The sequence below is a fragment of the Chironomus tepperi genome, unplaced genomic scaffold (genome assembly GCF_022539635.2).
Source record: "Chironomus tepperi strain 1889 unplaced genomic scaffold, CSIRO-AGI_Ctep_v1 contig_85, whole genome shotgun sequence".
NCBI classification, from domain to species: domain Eukaryota; kingdom Metazoa; phylum Arthropoda; class Insecta; order Diptera; family Chironomidae; genus Chironomus; species Chironomus tepperi.
Window position 1 is genome coordinate 1,853,741 of NW_027226207.1, and position 20,280 is coordinate 1,874,020.

The 20,280-nt window shown below is 29.2% G+C and overlaps 1 protein-coding gene across 6 annotated transcripts in view; it reads right to left on the minus strand.

Annotated features, from left to right (window-relative positions):
• Positions 1–10,690: 10,690 nt before the first annotated feature.
• Octbeta2R (Octopamine beta2 receptor) overlaps positions 10,691–20,280 on the minus strand; it is a 57,092-nt gene continuing 47,502 nt past the window's right edge. For all 6 annotated transcript variants that reach the window (XM_070635086.1, XM_070635088.1, XM_070635090.1 and 3 more), the window contains 6 exons: positions 16,487–16,585; positions 15,329–15,427; positions 15,060–15,181; positions 14,535–14,918; positions 14,225–14,261; positions 10,691–14,096 (listed from right to left, as the gene is read on the minus strand). In XM_070635086.1, the coding sequence (XP_070491187.1) occupies positions 13,778–14,096; positions 14,225–14,261; positions 14,535–14,918; positions 15,060–15,181; positions 15,329–15,427; positions 16,487–16,585 (1,060 nt within the window). In that variant the 3' untranslated portion in view covers positions 10,691–13,777. The remainder of the gene's footprint in view (positions 14,097–14,224; positions 14,262–14,534; positions 14,919–15,059; positions 15,182–15,328; positions 15,428–16,486; positions 16,586–20,280) is intronic.

The window sequence follows — 20,280 nt, forward strand, 5'->3', positions numbered from 1 at the left end:
ATTTCTTAGATTTCAACTTGATAGATACAAATAAATGATTTTTTCATTTCAGATGCTATGGGAATTGATTTTTTTTGAATTTTAAGTAGTTTGGATAAGCAACCAGGAAAATTGAAAGGTAATCTATGTATTTGACTACATTTTGTATTGTAAATATTGTTGTATAATTTAACAGAGAATAATGCAATAGGAAACTACAATAAAGTGATTTTATGAATGCTAAATGCATTGTTCCTGTGAAATGTTATTGTATATTTATATAAAAATCCCGTCCTACATACTTGCAAAGTTGTTTTTTAACATTGACAAGAGTGCTGTGGGGTAATTTTGTATTTTCTACAGCAATCTTCAGTAAAATCATTGAAGCTGCATCAACAACATCAAGGATGTACATCTAAGATGTGCGGAAGCTGACACTTTAAGCATTTAGCAATGACATCAAGTCACAGTGACTGCTGTTTGTATTTATGATTCTTCTTAGAAAAAAAATACTTTAATTTGAACATAAAACTATCAATATAATGGATGTACTGTCTGGTGCTGTCCATATTGCATGTATTGAGCTACATTATTTATAATGTCACTATTTTCAGACGATAGAGAAATTCCTCCAAATCAAGGACATCCAAATTATCACATCGCTTCATTTAGACAGCTACCTTGGGACATATACAGCTCTAAATATAAATAATGACATTATCAAACACGTAAAGTTTATTGCATCAGCATGAAGGAGTGGCATAATCCTCACTTAACACTGTCTGCGTGATTTTGGTTCATTAATTAATTTTCTTTGTTTTTATAAAAATACATAATCTATTAATGTATGTTCTTTGCCTTTACTATTGCTTATAAATTAAACAGAATGGATATAAAGCATCAAAAATAGTTGAACAACAAAAAAATGGGTTCGAAAAGCCACCGAAACCGATGAACCCTTTTCAAAATAGAAGAAATATTCACCATCTGGACATGAGACTTTTTATTAAATAAAGTATTCATGTCGAGCCAGTCAAGTCTATTTTTGTTAGATTGAGAAAAAAAATTCTCGGAATTAATTGCAGAAATTGAAAATGTTTCAGTCAATCCAAAAGAGGATGAAGTATCCTTTTTCTAAATCTGAAGCAATTTTTTATAGTTTAATAGATTTTCTCTATTAAAAGTTCGATCGAGTCTGGCATATTCTTCTTAATCTGTGGAACTAGCCGTTGTATTGTTACTGAGACAATTTTGAATGGCATTTGTCAAGGGAATTGCGATTGGATTCTTTTTTGGAATCAGGGAAGAAGCAACTAAGAGGGAGAGGTTAGGTCATGGTCTCTTGCAATTGAACTTTGGGTTTCATACATGCTTGCATTTCTGATTTTCGAAAATTTCGAAATTGATATGTTTACAATCTTAATTTGCGGAAATTTCATGTTTATTTACTCTTTTGTAGATTTCAGTGTGTTTTGCTGGATTAATAGACATCAATTACTTCTATTGCAGTTAGATTTAGGTAATGAAACGCATTAATTACTTTAAAAATTGTAATTTTTCAATTCGAATGTTTTTCGAACATTAAACTGTAAACAAACATGGTGAAAGAGCGGAAAAATTAAAATTAAAACAAAAATCACTCCTACTTCAATTGCTTTATATCAATGGACTTGATCCTTTCTACTCCTACATAGCAACACAAAGGAATTTAGTCCAATCTCAAGGAATTTCCAACAGATCCCAAAAACTTCGCGGTTGAAGACTTATCCAGTTACAAATCCTATCCTTTCAGAATAAATATTGCTGAAATTAATGAATTCTCTTATATTGGAATGTTCAAAGGCAACATAGTAAAAGGAATTATAATGAAAGCTCCCCGGAAACATTTCATTAATTTAAATCCTGTATTAATCGTACTTTTAAACACATTGTATTGAGTGTGAACAAACCATCAGACATCGACATTAACATTTTTAATTGATTCATTTTTAACTTCCCCCCGTCTCGATAACGAGACTTTTAATGAGCTTTCAGCTCAAATTATCTGGTAAAATTAAGCAAAATATCAAATTAAGTTTTATATAAAAAATTCATTATGATTTTTAATTAATTTTGTTGCCCAAAAACTGTTGACGATTTGAGCCTTTTCATCTTTAAAGGAATTCCAAAATTAAAATTTAAAATGTTATAAATTGTTTTTTTTTTGTAAAACAAGATAAATATAAACACAAACTTGTGCTGCTTCCGTATAACAAACATGTCAATCTGAGTCGCTCATTAAATTCAGGAAAAATGCCCTTTAGTCAAGTTTGACTTGTTTATTGGGATCAAAAAGTAAATAAATGAATTACGCTTTTCACTGTCGGAGCATAAAGATACAAATTGTAAAAGGAAAAGCCGCATAATGGATGATTAAAGAGCATTTTTGGAAATTGTAAAAGTTTCAGTCCCCAAAAAGAAAATAATAAAAAGTTTACAAATCATTACAAGTCTTGAGGTTATATTAATCAATGAAGGACTTGAAATATGGGGTTGTACGGAATAAATCAATTGTTTTTTCCTCAAAAGTTCAAATTTTAACGACCATTTCTAATTTAAATTTAAATATTCTTTGAAGCTCAAATTTCAAAATCTTCCAAAGTTCAAATTTTAACGACTTTCCAAAATTCAAATTTCTATGATTTTTTGAACTTCAAATCTCAAAGTCTTCTAAAGTTCAAATTTAAGGACTTTTTGAAGTTCAAATTTTAATGCATTTAACGACTTTTTCAAATTTAAATTTTTCAAATCTTCTAAAGTCTTCTAAAGTTCAAAATTTTCACTGCTTTTTGAAGTTCAAAATTTAATTCATTTCAAAGTTCAATTTTAACAACTTTTTGAAGTTCAAATTTCAGCAAGTCTCTTAAATTTGAACTGTGTACTCAAAAAAATATGTTTTTAAATCTGCAAAAAGAAATCTCTTTTTATAAAAAGTCAATTTTTTCAATAATAAATCAAATGTTTACTCTTACCCAGCCATGAAAAGCAATTTCATCGAGCAATTTCCTGCTACAATCAGACAAAAAAAAGTAAATAAAACACAAATAACGGATTAAATTTTTCACTTTAAATACCCAAATTTTTATTTTTCTTTGTTTTTATTTTTACCTTCAAAGATTACTAAGATTAAGTATGTATATTATAAAAAATTTAAAATAAAGCTTTGACTATAAATATATTAATATTGCAATATTTTTTTCAACTTCTTTATTTCTTTTCTCTTCTTACTGGTTCATGATTGATTGCATGATTGTGATTTTTTTTTTTTGTTTCACTTTTTGTTTGTTTTTTTTTTTGGTCTTCAATGGATAAATAAAAACGATAAAAATTTGTACTCAACTACAAATAACTACTAAGCACAAAAACATAAATCAAATTTACGTTATTTATTCACGTCTTAAGAGAAAATAAATGTGTTAAAAATTCATACTAGAAATGTTTTTTTTTATAATTTTTCAATTTTTTTTATATTTAATCGATTTTTTTTTTGGTGTTTTGCGATTTCGTTTTTAATGAAAAAAGAAAATTTTCTCCCTCAAATATTTCTATTATGGACTTTAACAGAGAATTTTGTTTAGAATGGCTCGCATAAAAATGGGATACATTTGAGATTCATGTTAATTACTGTGGAAATGAGGATTGTGATTAATGCTTTAATGACTTCCTCATTCAACCGCAATATTCTCATTATAATGTTTACGTATTTTATGGCTATAAAATCTTCCATCTTTCCATCTTTTAAGAAAAGCTTAAAGCTTGCTTTGATTCAAATTAAAATTTTAACGTATTTTTCAATTTTGAATTTTAACGTATTTTATAAATTTGAATTTAACAATTCTTTCGAAATTCAATCAAATTATTGTCGAAATTCAACAAGGATTTCCGTTTTTTATTCCCACACAAAAACGTGAAAATTAAGCTTTTCCACCCACAATAATTCAACAACTGATAAAGCTCTTTTGAACCTTCTTTGTTCGAGTTTTCATTTGATTACTGCTGCGTGAGATATATATTCCCAAGCAGCATTGTGTAAGAATACTTAAGTAAGTATGATTTTGAACTTTTCAATAACTCTTTACTCAGCATCAATGCAGACTGCGTGTTTTGAATTGTTTAATTTGTAGATTTTCATTCCAATATTGAGATCGTGTGGTTTGAAAATTGGAAATTACATCAGCTGGGCTTCTTTTTTTTCGGTAATAATACCCACTCCTTAACAACATTTTGATTGCTTTGAACCTGTGTTATGAAAATTGAATTTCATCATGTTATTTATGACATTTTTCAAATTTAGCACATGTGGGATGTCTCGATGCAGGTAATGAGATACAAAATGTTGGTGGAAATTCACATTTTGAATGATATTTGATGATCAAATGACAAATAAATCTGATATTCATCCAATTATTATACTTTTAGGCATAACTTAAGTGTTTTGTTTATTTCCGTGGTGCTTATGCAGCTTAATTGCAGCTTTTAACAACTAAAATTAATCAAAATGTGAAAATAATATTGAATTTCAAATGTAAACAAATAAAAAAATTTAATGACATGAAGTTAGCTTCAATTTCAATAAAAATTCGAACTTTCGAAAATTCGAAAATCTTTCAATCAATTAAAAAGTTTATATCCCATTCATATCAGAGCCATACCTTGCAAGATAAAAAAACTCAAATGGGAAGCAACGAAAATTTTTTCCTTTTTTTAAGCTATAAATTTTTTCAAATGGAAGTCATCGATATTTATTGGCATTAAAAATTACATTCATAGCAGCTGACTAAAGCGCCTAAAACTGTGTTTTTATTTATTTTTTTCTCTTATTTTACTTTTATTTATTTTTTTTTGCTAAAACTTTCATTCACTCATTAACTAAATTGTTACGATAAACATACTCTTATATAGGGTTTCATCTGTGCAATAAATTGTCCTCTTCTTCTTGTTTAACGCATTATATTCCATCTTTAATGTAACTTTTCTGTAATATCTTTTCTGCTTATTTATTTTTATTTTATTTTTTTTTTTTTTCAGTTCAATTGAGATAGAGCAGCAGACTAAGATAAGTTTGTGTCATCAACAATAAATAACATTTAAAATAGGCTTAATATCATTTTTTTTTTCAGTTGCTCTTTAAAACAAAAACAGAACTACAGCATTTTGTGGTGTATATTTTACAATATTTTTGTATAACTTTTTCATTTTAAGATTTTAAATAATTAATTATAATTTGCAACAAATAACTTAAAAAAAAAGTAAAATTATTGCATTCATTACATTTATAATTGTGTTTTTGAATTCGTAAGTAAGTATTTATTACTATTTTTTTTATACTAAATGTATACAAGAAATCTTTTCAAATTTGAAAAGCTTCACTCACACTTTCAGTACAGAGTCGAGAGAAATGAGATGTCATGAATTATTACAAATTTTGTATTTTTTTTTTTTTCTTAATTATTATCATTATTGTCAAACGGAATCAACTATGCGGATTTTAAGTTCAAAAATTTAAATGTCAATTTCAAAATTTGAAATTGATTTTGAGTGCCTAAAAATCATTCTTTTGAACTTTAGCATTAATAATTCAAATTTTTAAAGATCGTTGAACTTTAGGTTCAAATTTTGAATTCGTCAAAGATTGTTTAAAGTTCAAAACCGTTGAATTCAAATTTTAAGGATTTAAGTTTAAAATTTGAATTCGTCAAAGATTGCTAAATCATCAAAGTTCAAAAATTCAAATCGAAATGTCAAATTTCAGATTCAAATCAAATGCTTAACTCAAAGTTCAAAAATTCAAATTTCTAAAAACCGTTAAACTTTCAAATAAAATTTTTCAATTGATTTTTATTGACGTCAAAACTGTGTATTTTAATGAAAACTGCCATAATTTGTTAATATTCAATTTCAGATAATAATGCTAATTAAATGAAAATTCAATAAATTGCCTTGTCAACATAAAAGCCGCATAGTGGTTTCCCCTTGATGTGTTTGTTTATGCTTCTTGTTTTCCCCTAAAAAATTGTCAAATTTTTACTTAGCTACATTCATTTATTGGCAAAAAAGCTCAAGGACATGACTCTATGTTTAATGTATGTATGTATATATATTTGTGGGCAAATGACCATCACAAATAGGCTTTTATTATTTTTACGGCTGGTAGAATTCTAATTATAGCTGTTAAATATACAATTCTCGTAGGCTATTTCGATAGATTGTAAGTCGAATTTTCAGTCATTAAATCTAGATCCTTGCTTAATTTATTATTCAAAAGTCTCATTTCAACCATTAGAAACAGAAGGTCTGATCTCCCTTTTCTTTACTCTAAATGGCATTAAATTCTTTTTTTATTCTTCAAATTAATGTTAAGCTACAATATGCTCTATAGTTAGGCCATTATAATCAGATTTCTCACAAATAAGGGAATAATTTATATCCCTGACGAAACTGGGTTGTTGGAATAAAGAAAGTTAAAATTGTTGAAGTGCTCTTTTGAATACAATGTAAGTCAAGGCTATACTTGATTGAACTCGAACAACACACTTTTTTTGTTTTTCTTATTGAATTGCAGTAAAATGAGCATGAATGGGTGTTTGCTTAAGGACATTTATGGTTATTTATATTTTAAATCTGTTATTATTTGTGTATTAAGGGTCAGATCTCTTTACTGTTGGGGTTATGTTTTTGACAAATAATTCTAAACGGATATATGGCAAGAGATGAGATACAAAAGACGGATTATCCAGCGATAATATGGAATTTTCATGCATTCTGAGAAGATATATTCAAGTAAAAAAGTCCGTTACATTTCAAATATTTGAATTTTTCCCGCGCTTTCTCAAGAGTCAATAAAGAACGGGTTGCTAAGATAACATAATTGATGGTAAAAATTAGATAGTTTTAAATATCTGGTTTCATAGCAATGTATCATAAAGTCAATTGATAGTTAATCGTATATCCACCCCTAAATCAAATAAAATATCATGTTGCTCACTAGCATAAACTTATAATGACTTTAGGTCAGGACAAAACAAATACAAATAATGCTTTTGTTCCTCACATCAGATGACTTTTTGATAGTTTTAATCTTTAAATCTTTAGGTTTTGTGACGAAATTTTTGTATGTAAATAAACTTGATCGTTTAGAATTTTTGAAGTTTGTCAATCAAATATTAACATTCAGAGAGTTGGAACTACAAAACTGCCTCAAATTGACTCGAATAGATCACATTTAATTACTGTATCTGTTGCCAGACTCAAAGTAAAACTTAATTTATTGAAAATTCCAAATTTAAAACATTCAATTTACTGAATTTGCTTGCAAATAGTCATTTAATATTGAAATACTATTGAAAATGTAAAGATCTATCCAAAAAGCAATTGCTATTGCTATACAGACTGTAAAAATTCTACAAAAACCAAAAATAAAAGCCAAGCCATTGAAAAAAGTATCGAAATAATCCAAAAATAAAAAAAAATCATTTTATTCAATTGAACATAACCTCAATTTTCTGCACATTATTTGACCAATATGTGTCAACTCCTGTGACTCTCATCTGAGATGAGTAAATGAATGTTATTTCTGTGGAAATGTTGTGTATAGCAAATAAAAAGTTGAAAAACAAAATATTTTTCAGACTAAGGCAAATGAACTTTATAGCTGGATTTATGTCAGACATTAATCATGACTTACAGAATCTAGTTATAAATAACATTCGTCCATTGGGGACATCACATTTAAAAAAAAAATAAAACACAACGTCCACAAAGTTTCCGTAACAATTTACAAAAAACTACATTATTATTATTCCTTACATTAAATACCGTGTCATGTCCTCGATTATTAAATTGTACATGTTGAGAAATGAATGGAAATTATCGTCATAAAGTTGAAATGAATTCTACTATTTAATTTGATTCACATTCTCTATTAAATTCATCAAACATAAAAATTTATTCTTCTTCATCTTTCCTTAATATTCTTTATATCAGCGCATTTTTCTAACAAAAGAATCTGTCTTCTGTTAGCAATTTATATGTTAGTCTATCAAATTTTCTGTTGTAAGGGGTGTTTGCTCTGTGTACACTGCTCGGTATATACTGCTCCCGATGCATACTAAAGTATTTTTTGGATCATATGCTAAGCGATACTCTATGACAGTGGTGAGAAAAATTTTATTTTTCTCGGCATACCTTGATACTAAGCCTCGATTAAATCCGCACATGTATATCCGTGCTGCGGTATACAGGTTGCCAACCACTGTTCTATGATATTTTATTGCTTGACTGAGTCAATCTAGCTAGTGTTATCTGAAGGTTTAGCATACTCAGCTAGTGAAACAGACTAGAGGAGCTTAAACCTCTAGTATAACAATATAGTCTACTTAGTATTTGATTAGAGCTGCTCTTGAGTTCCAAAAAAGCTTCCTAGTTTACCCTTAGGATAAAGTTTAGATCAGAAAATCTGACTCGACTCCATTTGAAATTCAAGTGTGAGCTATAGCAACTGGCCACTGGGGAAAGTTGTTTATTTGGAACTAAAATAAATCAGAGCTCAAAGTTTAATCAGATTTTATATGGTAAAGTTGACTCAGATCAACTCGACTCCATATCAAATTCAAGTCGACTTCGGGCTCAAGAATAGAACTCTAGAGTTACATGAAGGATATGGTTTAGTGGTATAAAAAGAACCTAGAATCACATTAAGCTGTCTCTTAGGATGAACTTCTAAGCTATAACCCTGGATACTTAAGTATTCTAGGTTGCTAGGGTACATTCTATGTTATAGTGAGCAATTGGTTCTTTGGTAGCTTTATCAAAATTTTATCGGGTACCGCTATTGAAGTTGAAGGATAGATTAGATTAGAAATTCGTAAAAATTATATGAAAAAGTATTTTGAGAAAGAAGCCGTTCACTTATTAACTTTTGCCTAAACACGAATTTTCAGACCCTACCCGCTCCCCTTTGTTACAAATTGACAGTTACAAAATTGTTGGCCCCACTCCCTCCAATCCCTATTAAAAAGCGGACTTAATAAGTGAACGACCCATAAGAAGAAAAGGATAAATTATTTGAATTTTCAAAAACCGTTAAATTTTGAACTAATTTTCAATAATTCAATGTTAGAAAAATGCGCTTTAATCGGTCCTGAATGACCACAAACGTCTATACTAATTTCATTTTTTTTTTTGTAGAGCACCACATTGACTTATTTTATTATTTAGTTTTATTTTTATTTCCTATACTTTTTTTACTTCTTAAAGAAAGTTTCTTTTGTCCTTATTTATTTCCCTTTTTCTCAGTTTTATTCCTTTTTGACTAAATATGTTTAAAAAATAGTTTTCTTGTCCTACATTTTTGGATTCATTTACTTCTTCTTTTGTTGTTATGAATAACAAATTCAGTACTGCTATATAGACTATGCGAACATCTATTTTATAATTTTTTTTCCATGTTTTTTTTTTTTTATTTTTTTTTAAATAATGAAGAACTTTATGTTGAAACTTATATGAGACCTTAAACTACAATAGACAGCTTTTCACACTATATATGTATCTATACAAAAATAAGTTATTATTTGATTAAACTAAACATAAATAGAAAATAAAAATTATAAATTTAATAATTGAACGGAATGTTTAACTACATTTTGCAGCATAATAACTACTAGTAAAAATTTTTACCATCGACGGATAATTAGAGAACATTTTCAGCCGTAAGCAATCAGTCATAATTAACTATGTTTATGAACATTGATGAAGCGTGATTTTATAGGTCAAAAATTATGCAAAATTATACTAATTTACCTCAAATTAATAATTTTTTTGGTTCCGAAGCTGATTTAAAATTCAATCACATATGCTTATCCATTATTGAAGGCGCACAGGTGTAAAATTTCGACAGATATGACATAGATTCATACACAAATAATGCACGCTGTTCAAAATCAATTAGGTACCTTAACCATTTAATCACATTCATGACAATCTCACTCTTTTATCAGTTTAGCTATTGTTAGGGTTGTCAATTCAGGAATCTATATGTACTGAATTTTGGGATAGATTCAGGATAGACCATTCCCAATAGGTTAGGACTAGTCGTAAATTATACATTAATTAATCATCAACTAGTTACAACGTGTTTTTGTCCACTCGGGTTGAAAACCCTTGCAATTGCAGTTATATGCATCAAATAGTGAATTGACCAATTTATTCAAAATTCCAAACTATTTTCGAATATTCTTAATTGCTCGAAAACTAGTCTCTTGATCATAAACCATTCATTCCACTATTCACTGAAGGGACGTAGCCAGAAATAGCCCAAGGACAGGAGCTCGATTTTAACTCAAAAGTTCTTCAGGATTTTAAATTATGAAGGATATTAAAGTATATAGACCCGTTAAAACTGGATTGATGGCAAGTTAATGACTAGTTCTAAAGTATTTTTGTCCACTCGAGATATATTTACGACTGATTGTAGCTGGCCACGGAATAGCGAAAAAGCAGAAATGGCCTAATGGTCAGAGCGTCGGACAACCAATCCTAACGACCCGGGTTCGATCCCATGAAAAGTAAACTCGGATTCAAATGCTTTTTCGCTAAGCCTAGTTCCCTTCTCTAGTCACACCAACTCAGCTTGTGTATTTCCAAACACACAGATTGTGGCTAGACAAATCCCCTGAGCCATGAAACTGTGTAGAGTTGGAAAAAAGCTAAACCTCATTTATGACAACTAACCACAAGTTAGTGAGGCTGTCCAGAATTAAGATAAACAACATTTTGATAGATATGGGTTTCGAGCTCCTTCTCTCTTCTAGCTACGCCCCTTCTCCCACTGATAAACAAACATCCTCAATCGTTTCCATTCAAGCAAACAAACTGATTGCATAAACACATTTATTCCGGCATAAACTTTGTTAACTGAACAACAAGTACAATAATTTGCATGTGCTCTTTTTACGGATGGGGAGGAACATTGTTGAATCAAGCACCCTTTTTTTTGTGTCGAGAGTTGAGGGGCAAATTAAATTAAATAAATAAATTTTAGATTTTTTTTTACCTCTTTCACATATTTAGGTACTTAATAGAACGAGATGGAAGAAAAAGTATAATAAAGTCTTTTTTTCTCCTCTTTTTACTTGCTGTTTACATTTCATTCAAATTTATTGTAAGTTCCTTTATTAAGGATGAAATAAAATATTTTGTTCATATTGGAAGGACGTATACATTCTGTATATTATGAGATATAAAACAATAGTTTATAAATTGATGTATGAGCTGAATAAGAAACTTGAGATAAATCCCAGGGTTCAAGTGACTGTTATAATTGGTTGATATAAATTTTTTTTATATACTTTTAAGTATGTGTTATATTTGATTTACATTTTTCGGAATAACCACACTTTACTATGGGATTAAATTCACTTTGATATTCATATCTCCTTGAAAATTTTATTTTGAGGCTTTTCCCAGAGGGACGGACGCTCAGAAGATAATTTCAAAAGTTTTTTTGTTATTGCTGGTTATTTTTATGTTTTAATTTGAATTAAAATGGATAGAAGATAAAAAAAATGAAAAGTACTTTGGCTTTCCTTTCATGAAAAATTGATTAATTCGCGACTGCATAAATTTTCTCTATTTGTTAAGCAAGTGCTCTATTGTGCTGAACACAGAGAAAATGTTGCAAATGTTTGTTTATTAAACTCAGATTGAATTTTAAATTAATGTTTGCTTCAAAAAGAAAAGAAACAGAGATACTAGACAAATAATTAATGAGATCTTTTAATTTTGTTTGCCAAATAAACTTACCGTTGTTTGTCAGATTTATTTCATTTGAATATAAAAAAGAATTAGCTTTAATTTAACAAAGTATTGTTTGTTAAGCAAACATTGCAATGCTCACTGCACAAAATTTTCATTATAAATTAATGAAATTCAATTGTTTTTGAATGAAAACTCAATTTTTCAGGGCAACAACAACTTTTCAGGGTAAAACAACATTTCAGGGTAACATCAACTCTTTCTTCATTCTTGAAAATTCTTAATTTGAATTTACAAAACTCGTTACTAATCTAAATTATTAATCTGAAACTTTTCTCATCTAATCTTGACCTTTTACTGATTCTAAGTAGTTTGCACCCTTAATCTCATTAAAGCTTATCCAATTAACTGAACATAAAACCAAAATAACTTTGATTTAATTCAGAAACGCAACTTTCTTGAAAAGCTCTTTCTCATCTGTGCTCCTTGATGTTATATTACATTTCATCATGCTAGGAAAATTTTCTTTACAGGAGTTTCAAGGAAAACCATTATTAGAAAATTCATGATATGTTTAACAGATTTACATGCAGTTTTACAAATTACCATCAAGTGTTCACAACAAATTTTGTTCTGTATGGGTTTTCTTTTGTACTTTAAGTTGTTTTTGTAATGTAAAGCAAGAAGTGATTAAGATTGTGGCAACTTTAAATGGCAGCTTTTAAAATTTTCTTGGAAATTTGCATGAAACAAAGTTGGCTATAAGTTATGATAAAATTGCTAACCGAGCTGTCTGTATGGATTTTGAGGTTATGTGAATTTTCGATCAATTATGTTCTTAAAGATATGAGCAAAGGAATTTCAGAGAGCGTCGTTGTCTATTTTTAAGTAGTTTTTCGAAGTTAGTTTCGAAATTTCGAACATTGATTTGAAGGTTATGTAAACAATGTGTTTTTAATTTATTTAAACCATATAATTAAGGATAACAATCTTGTTAATGCTTTTCTGCCATGTTTTTCTATAGTTCTGGCTAACAAGCACAAACTTTCAATGTAAAATAAGCTTTTTATTCAAAAAAACAATTTTCGAGTGAGAAACCAAAAAAAGGCGCGAAAATTCATGATTCTATCATAATCATCACTCAATTTCATACTGACAGCGAGCAGAACAAACAAAAGCAATAGCTTATTGTAGAACTATAACAATCATTTGACGGCTGGGATAAACAGAATAATATTATGGGAGGGAAAAAAAAAAATATAAGTGAATATATTGATAAGTGTTTATTGGATCACTTCTTTGGTGGGTCAACATCATCCATCATAATCATCATCCACTTTAGTGAAACAAACAAAATATTTTCTTTTTTGCCTATCTTCGTTTGCTCCTTTTATGTACGTATATTATCTACTTTTATAAATGAAGATAAATTAAGTTGAACGATAAATTATAATTATATGATAAATAAAATAAATAAACATACATTAAATATATTGAGTTTCTTCTTCTTCTTCTTATCCTTCATACATATTATGTTTTTTTCGGTGAGTAAATAAATGAGAGAGATACAGCAATGAATGAAAACGACGGCGGCAACAACAACAACAATTAGTAAACAACAAAAATTATGTATTTTGACCTGAGTCACGACATAAAAAAGAAATGCACGAGCGATGTAAAAAAGCAGCTTTGTAGTTAAAGGTCACATATAAGTGCTGTGTTATTATAAAATGTATATGAATAGACGACATCTGAAATCCAATTAGAATTCATTTTTTTTTTTTTGTTACTTAATTCTTCTCATCTTCATCACTTAAGTAAAAACATTTAAATTTTATGTTAATGACGATTCCCTTTTATCTTGTTCTACATTCACGGGCTTCACATCCATTCAACTCCATCAATTAACTACATAGCATATGAGAGGGATATACACGTACATACACATATATGAAAAATCCACTTTAAGCATTAACATCATCATCAGCATCATCACCATCCATTCTCATTATAAAGTTTCAGGAGCAATATCATTATTTTTATTAGGTATTGGACGCAAATAACTTTCTGTGTAGACACTCTTCGCTCGCGAATCATAACGTGTATTAAGACTCGATCTTCTCACATCTATATCTAATGGTGATAGTTCCCTACGCCAGAAACAAAATAGACAATGTAATGTATTTTTAAAGGCTTCCCGAAAGTCTCTATTGAAATATGCATAGATGATTGGATTTAATGTTGAATTTGAATATCCGATCCAAAATAGGATTGCGACTAGAATATCTGGTGATGGGCATGTGTCACATAGTGATGTCGTCAAGTACCTATAATGTATTTGATAAAAAATAAAGAATTATTGACCATACATCAAAGCTTTTATATGTGTGCATTGAAACTTGATAATATGAGGATATATCCTCATACATATTGCTGTAATTACAAATCACCGTACCAAATAAAGAAGGGTAGCCAGCACGCTATGAAAACGCCTGTAAATCAAACAAACATAAAGAGAGAGAAAAGTAAACCTTCAGATTTTATGCACGAACATGTATGTTGGCTAGTGCTTCTCAAACTTTTGTGGGATTGCGACGTGCTAGCATATTAGTCAGTCAAGTTGATGCCACACAAAATATGGCGGGAAAAGTTGATGACATTCGTAGGGATCGAATCCTGGATGCTAAGATCGGTTGAAAGCCACTCCATTAAGCATCCCGCAGTATAAAGTTTGAGAACCACTGCCTATGTAGATTAATATTAACCCATTATAATTCCTAAAGTTCTGGCAGCCTTATGTTCACGCTTCATTTTGATTAAATGTTTATCTTTGGTTGGTGTATGTTCCGCCTCGACCTCATGTAATGTTAAAGTTTTCGATGATCCAGATCCACTAAGTTCACCATTATTTGATGGACCACAATTTGAATGTCTATGCATTAACATTGCATTACCATGACGCATTGCTAGTTGCTTCTCTTGACGATTTGCTTCCCGAAATATTGCATAATACATAAATAGCATAATTGTGCATGGAATCCAAAATGATATTGAACTCGATACTACTGCATAATAATTGTTAACGATAAAGCTACACTCATTCTCATGCGATTCTTGATATACCAAATGTTCAGCTGTTGTATACCAGCCTAATTATTAAAGGAAATAAATTAGAAGTGATAATGAGATATGTGTTAGGTAAGTAAGGAAGAAAAGGTATTTTAATAGCAAGAAAGAAAAAAATATAATGTCACATGTGTAATTGTCAGCAAGATTTATGTTTAATTTACCGGCAAATATCGGAACAAAAGAGAGCAATGCTGGAGATATCCATGTAATTAAAATCATGATGGCAACTTTTCTCTTTGTCATATTAATTGGATATTTCAACGGCTTCACAATAGCATAATATCTAAAAATGGGAAGGCAGTGAGATGAAGAAAAAAGGAACAGAAAAAAAGATAATGACATCAATCGGAAATTCCTCTTATTCTCACATAATATGTTTGGTGTGCAAAATTTTCATTATTAGGCACATCTTTTTGACGCGATAACTCACCTATCCACGCTGATACAGCACAAATGCAATATACTAGCTGTTGAGAAATATACATCTAAACTATTCCAAAGATCACACACTAATGGTCCAAATAGCCATCTGAAATAAAAACAAAAATAGCCATGCTGAGTCAATAATTTGCCACTGGCTGAATATCGATGAGACATATTTTTTGACTACTCAATTAATGACTCATGTCATGTCATATCATCATCATCATCATCATCATCCTAAACAACAGCTATATGACAGTGAATGTGCATACATAAACATGTTCATTAATGAATAAAGATAGATATGTTTAGAGATACATGGAATTGATATAGATTATCAAAGTTGTTGACGTGGCTCTGTTTATGATGGCTCGACATAAGCAGTTGGTTGATAGCTTCACAGAAAACTAATTGAAATTTTATCTGATCTTCGTACTTTTTTTAAGTTTAATTAAAATTTAATTTTTAAGGTAGACTTTCAAAAGTTTTGTTCTTATCTCGGGGATCACTTAAATGTATTTTTAGGAGCTTAAATTCATTAACGGAATCTTGTCAAATAACATTAAATTAATGTGAAACCATTTTCCTTCAGTGTCTCATTCATGCCTAATCCAATAATGAAATAATTATGCATAAAATCTCAAATTTAGCTGAACTTTCTTGTGTAATTTTTAATGTACAGTCATAATTGTCAATAAACACTCAATTAAATGTAATTCAATTAGAAATTTTAGCTCTAAATACTTAAAATCCTTTCAATTCATTCAATTTAGTCATTGAGCTTTGATTAAACCTGTTTATGGTAATAATTAAAAGCAGAATCATTGAATTCATTACCAATTGAGTGTGAATGATGTGAAATTTTGATAAATTTAAGCATTAAATAATTCTTAACAGATTTAAAGTTCAAAAATTGAACTTGAAATTTAGTTTAAAAATTGAATTCAAAAATTGAGCTTCAAATTTTGTTCCAAAATTGAACTTAAAATTTATTTCAAAATTGAACTTCAGATCCAATTTCAAAATTGAATTTCAAATTTAATTCTAAAGTTGAACTTCAAATTAAACTTAAATTCACACAATTCAATCCATTTGAGCTCAATTAAGCCTCACCAACATCAACAACTCTGATTAAATCTTATCACAAATAATATGCAAGTCTTACCTTCCCGTAAATTGAACACTAAAATTAAAAGTCATTGCCATCATTGCAACCATAATATCCGCTAAAGCTAAACTGACTACGAAGTAATTTGTTATAATTCTGCAAGTGAACAAGAGAAGAAACATTAAGTAAACAATAAGAATAATGAGTTTAGATAAGGAAAGGAAAAAAAAATTATTCATCATCATCAATAATTATGATTTTTTTAAGTGATAAGGAGATGGTAAGGCGATTATTATGAAGATGTTTACAAGAAGATATTATTTTGTAAAATTAAATTTCTAGATTAATATTTAAAATCATGAATTTTGAAAGACTCTTGATGAAGGATTTGAGTAATTTTTTTTTATTTCTAGTGAGATTCTCAAGTGAGGTAAAATCTCTAATGGAGATGCTATAGCGTTAAAATTTAATTAATTTTTTGATTTTCATCGAACATTCTTCATTTCTCCTTTGCTGCTTCTACAATTAATCTCTTTTTTAGTAATTAGTTTGCTAGATTTTTATGGATGAAAAGCAAATTGTAATTCATACTTTTTGAGCTTCTTCTTTTATCTTAAAGGAGGTATAATTAAAGAAATTGTAGATCAATCTCTTGGTTGCTATGGATGGGAGTCGGGTTAATAACCGAGCGATATAAATGAAAAAAACTCCATCTTTACTCCTTGCGGCTTCTATCTTGACTCCTTCCAGCCTTGTCTTGAACTCTTCTAGCTTCATCTTGACTTATTCTAGTCTCCGCCTTGACTCCTTCTGGGCTTAGTCTTGACACGTTTTAGACTCTTATTAACTCCTTATAGGCTCAGATGGCATGGCTGCTTTTACATATTAAAGGCAAAAGGACTCTGCTTCTATGAGGTTACCATATACCTTCATTGATTTTCACGATAAACCATAGAAAATTGAAGATTTTTCACAAACAGCATAGGTGGAGGAGGTGGTTAACCCCCAAAGCTAAATACGCCCCTGCATTCAAGTTTTGAACTATCCATTTCCTTTTAATAGTAGATTAGATTTTATATAGAATATTTAAGATCAGACAGAAACTTAGTAAATCAAGCAAAATTGGATCGAATTTCTTAATTCGAAGGAATCGTCCTTAAATCGAAGAGACTTAATCTTCCATCATCTTTAATACACCCCATAGAGCTACCGTAAAAAAGGTAAGGAAGTGGGACGCCCCCGCATCTTATCATCATCAACATTTTCAATATAATATTGATGTCTGGCATCTCTAATTATTCGTATATGATGGAAATTCAATGTCTAATTTTAATTATCTCATCTTCAGTTCCTTTCAAGATTAAATTACAAAATAGTCGATGAAAATGAATTTCCTCTTTTCACATCCACTTGAATCTTACGATGAGATTTTTTTTCTTAAATGAATAAAAATAAATTTGTTGTGAAACATCTGCCGTGCTTAAACCAACAGGTATATACGATATTCTTTTTCATTTGAATATAAATTAAAGAAAAATATCAGCACATAAAGCTCTTTATCTACTTAAGCCATTTTTCGTTTAAAAACGAAGATTCGTGTACTTGTGGCTGGATTCAAGGCAATTCAAACGGAAACATAATCTGCGATCTACAGAAATTGTTGGCAAATTTCAGTCAGAATCATCCTATGCTGTGTGTCATCAACATAAGTATAGAATCTGACAAAATTAACCTAAAAATTCATTATTTGAAATTTAAATTTTGAAAGAAAAAATATTAATGAATTTCATCAACATACGATGACATGTAATAACAATGCGACATAAAATACATGACTCTTGAGTTTTACTTTTTTTCTCGAGAGGAAAGGAGCGTGGCAACTCTAGAATCTAGGTTATATCTCAAGATACTTTCTGTCTTCGTATTCGTTCTCATTTTTCCAATGATTTTTTATGTGGTTAATTTTTTATTTCTAGGAATTTTAATTATAGACTTGTCACATTTTGCTGTGTGCTGTTATGGCAATATCATTGATGAATGTTAAGTTTGAAGAGTCATATGAAGTAGCAGTGAAATGAATTGTTCTGAATTAAACTGTATAGTTTATCCTAGTTGTGTCTGGGGCAGTGTTGTACAAACTGTGTTCTGCTTCACACTAGAGTACCGTAGTATGCCATGCGGGTTTTCGTTCGATGCTTGCCTCATTTTGCAAGGTGTGCCATGGAGCACAGAAGTTTGGACAGTGCTGGAGAAGGGTTTTAACCAGAATATCTCTCTTATAAGCTCTGATCGTATCAAGGCATAGTCACTGCCCTCACAACCTCCCATCCTAGTAATCTCCATCCTAATATCCTCATACCTCAAATTACATACATCATCAAAAAAATCATCATATTCAACATTCACTAATCTTCAAAGTATTTAAAATTGCTTCAAAATTTGAACATGAAAAGAAAGTAAATTAATGGAAATTGTCTTCATACGATCGATAACTATCTGATTTTCACACGACTCTATTAATTTTCCCCATTTGATCTATTCAATCAAAATTAGATTGCCACATCGCATTCATTTCCTTTCAATTTATAATACTCAATCATTTAATTGTCGTGCAAAATTTCACAAATTAATGTCTTTGATGACAATTTACACACTCAATATTGTGTGAAATTTTCTCAATGCCTGCTGTGATAAATTACGTAATCAACTTTAATAGAATTGTTTTTAACTTTAATCTTTTCATGAAAACTTGTTTGAACTTGCATGAAAAATTATGAAATAATAAAAATCAACTGATGGTGTTTGCTGTGAAAACAAGTCTATAAGAGTTTTATACTTTATAAAAGTTATGAAATGAGAGATAATAACAATATATTTGTCAAAAAGAAAGTTTAAATTAAGAAAAAGTTTAATTTTATTATTTAGTGGAAATGAAAGCAATTGAGACAAAAAAAAGGAAAGAAAATCCTTTGAACTTTTTCATGCTTATTCTTATGTGCTGACTATATTTTTGCATTTAAATGTATTTTAAACTTTATATTGAAATTTCAATTTCAAAAACTTTTCAAAAATGTCAATTTAAAGATTTTAAGAATCAAAATTCAAAAATAATCTAGTCAGCCTGCGCAAAAAATATCAGATGAAGCAGAACTTCTCATAAAAATCACTCAAATCTCCGCGAATCTCTTTGATGCCTTAAGATAAATTTATTTTAATTTATGCAAAGATTCAAGATAATGAGGATATCTTATTTAGATAAATAATTTAGTAGATAAATTATGGAAATATAATTGGCAATTAACCTTATGGAAATTGCCTCTCAATAGCAACAATTAAGTGAAATGAGTTTGTTTTTTTGAAAATTTGCAAAATTTAAACTCTTAAAAATTCATGATTTCAATGTAAAATTGATGAAATTTGAATATTTAAGAACGGTCTAAATTGAGATTTTCAAGATCCGGATGAACGTATTTCTTCAAAAACCACTAAAATTCAAAATTTTGAAATTCATCAAATTCAAATTCTTTAAAAACTTTTAAAATTTTTGAATTTTTGAAAAACATTTAAGTTCAAAATTTTGATATTCAACAGATTTTGAATTTTTGAAAATCGTTAAAAACTGAATTTTAAAGTTCAAAATTTTGAACTTCAACAACTTTTGAATTTTTGAGAACCGTTAAAATCTTGAATCTCAAAAATCCTCGCTCATTCCATTACGCGAATCTTTAGCTACTCCATATGTGACTAGTTACGGTAACTTATGTGTCACAATATCGTTAGTAACAGAAGTTGTGACAAGCAATAAAAAGGATTTTTCATGCCTCTATAGTCCTTACATGAATTATTAAAAT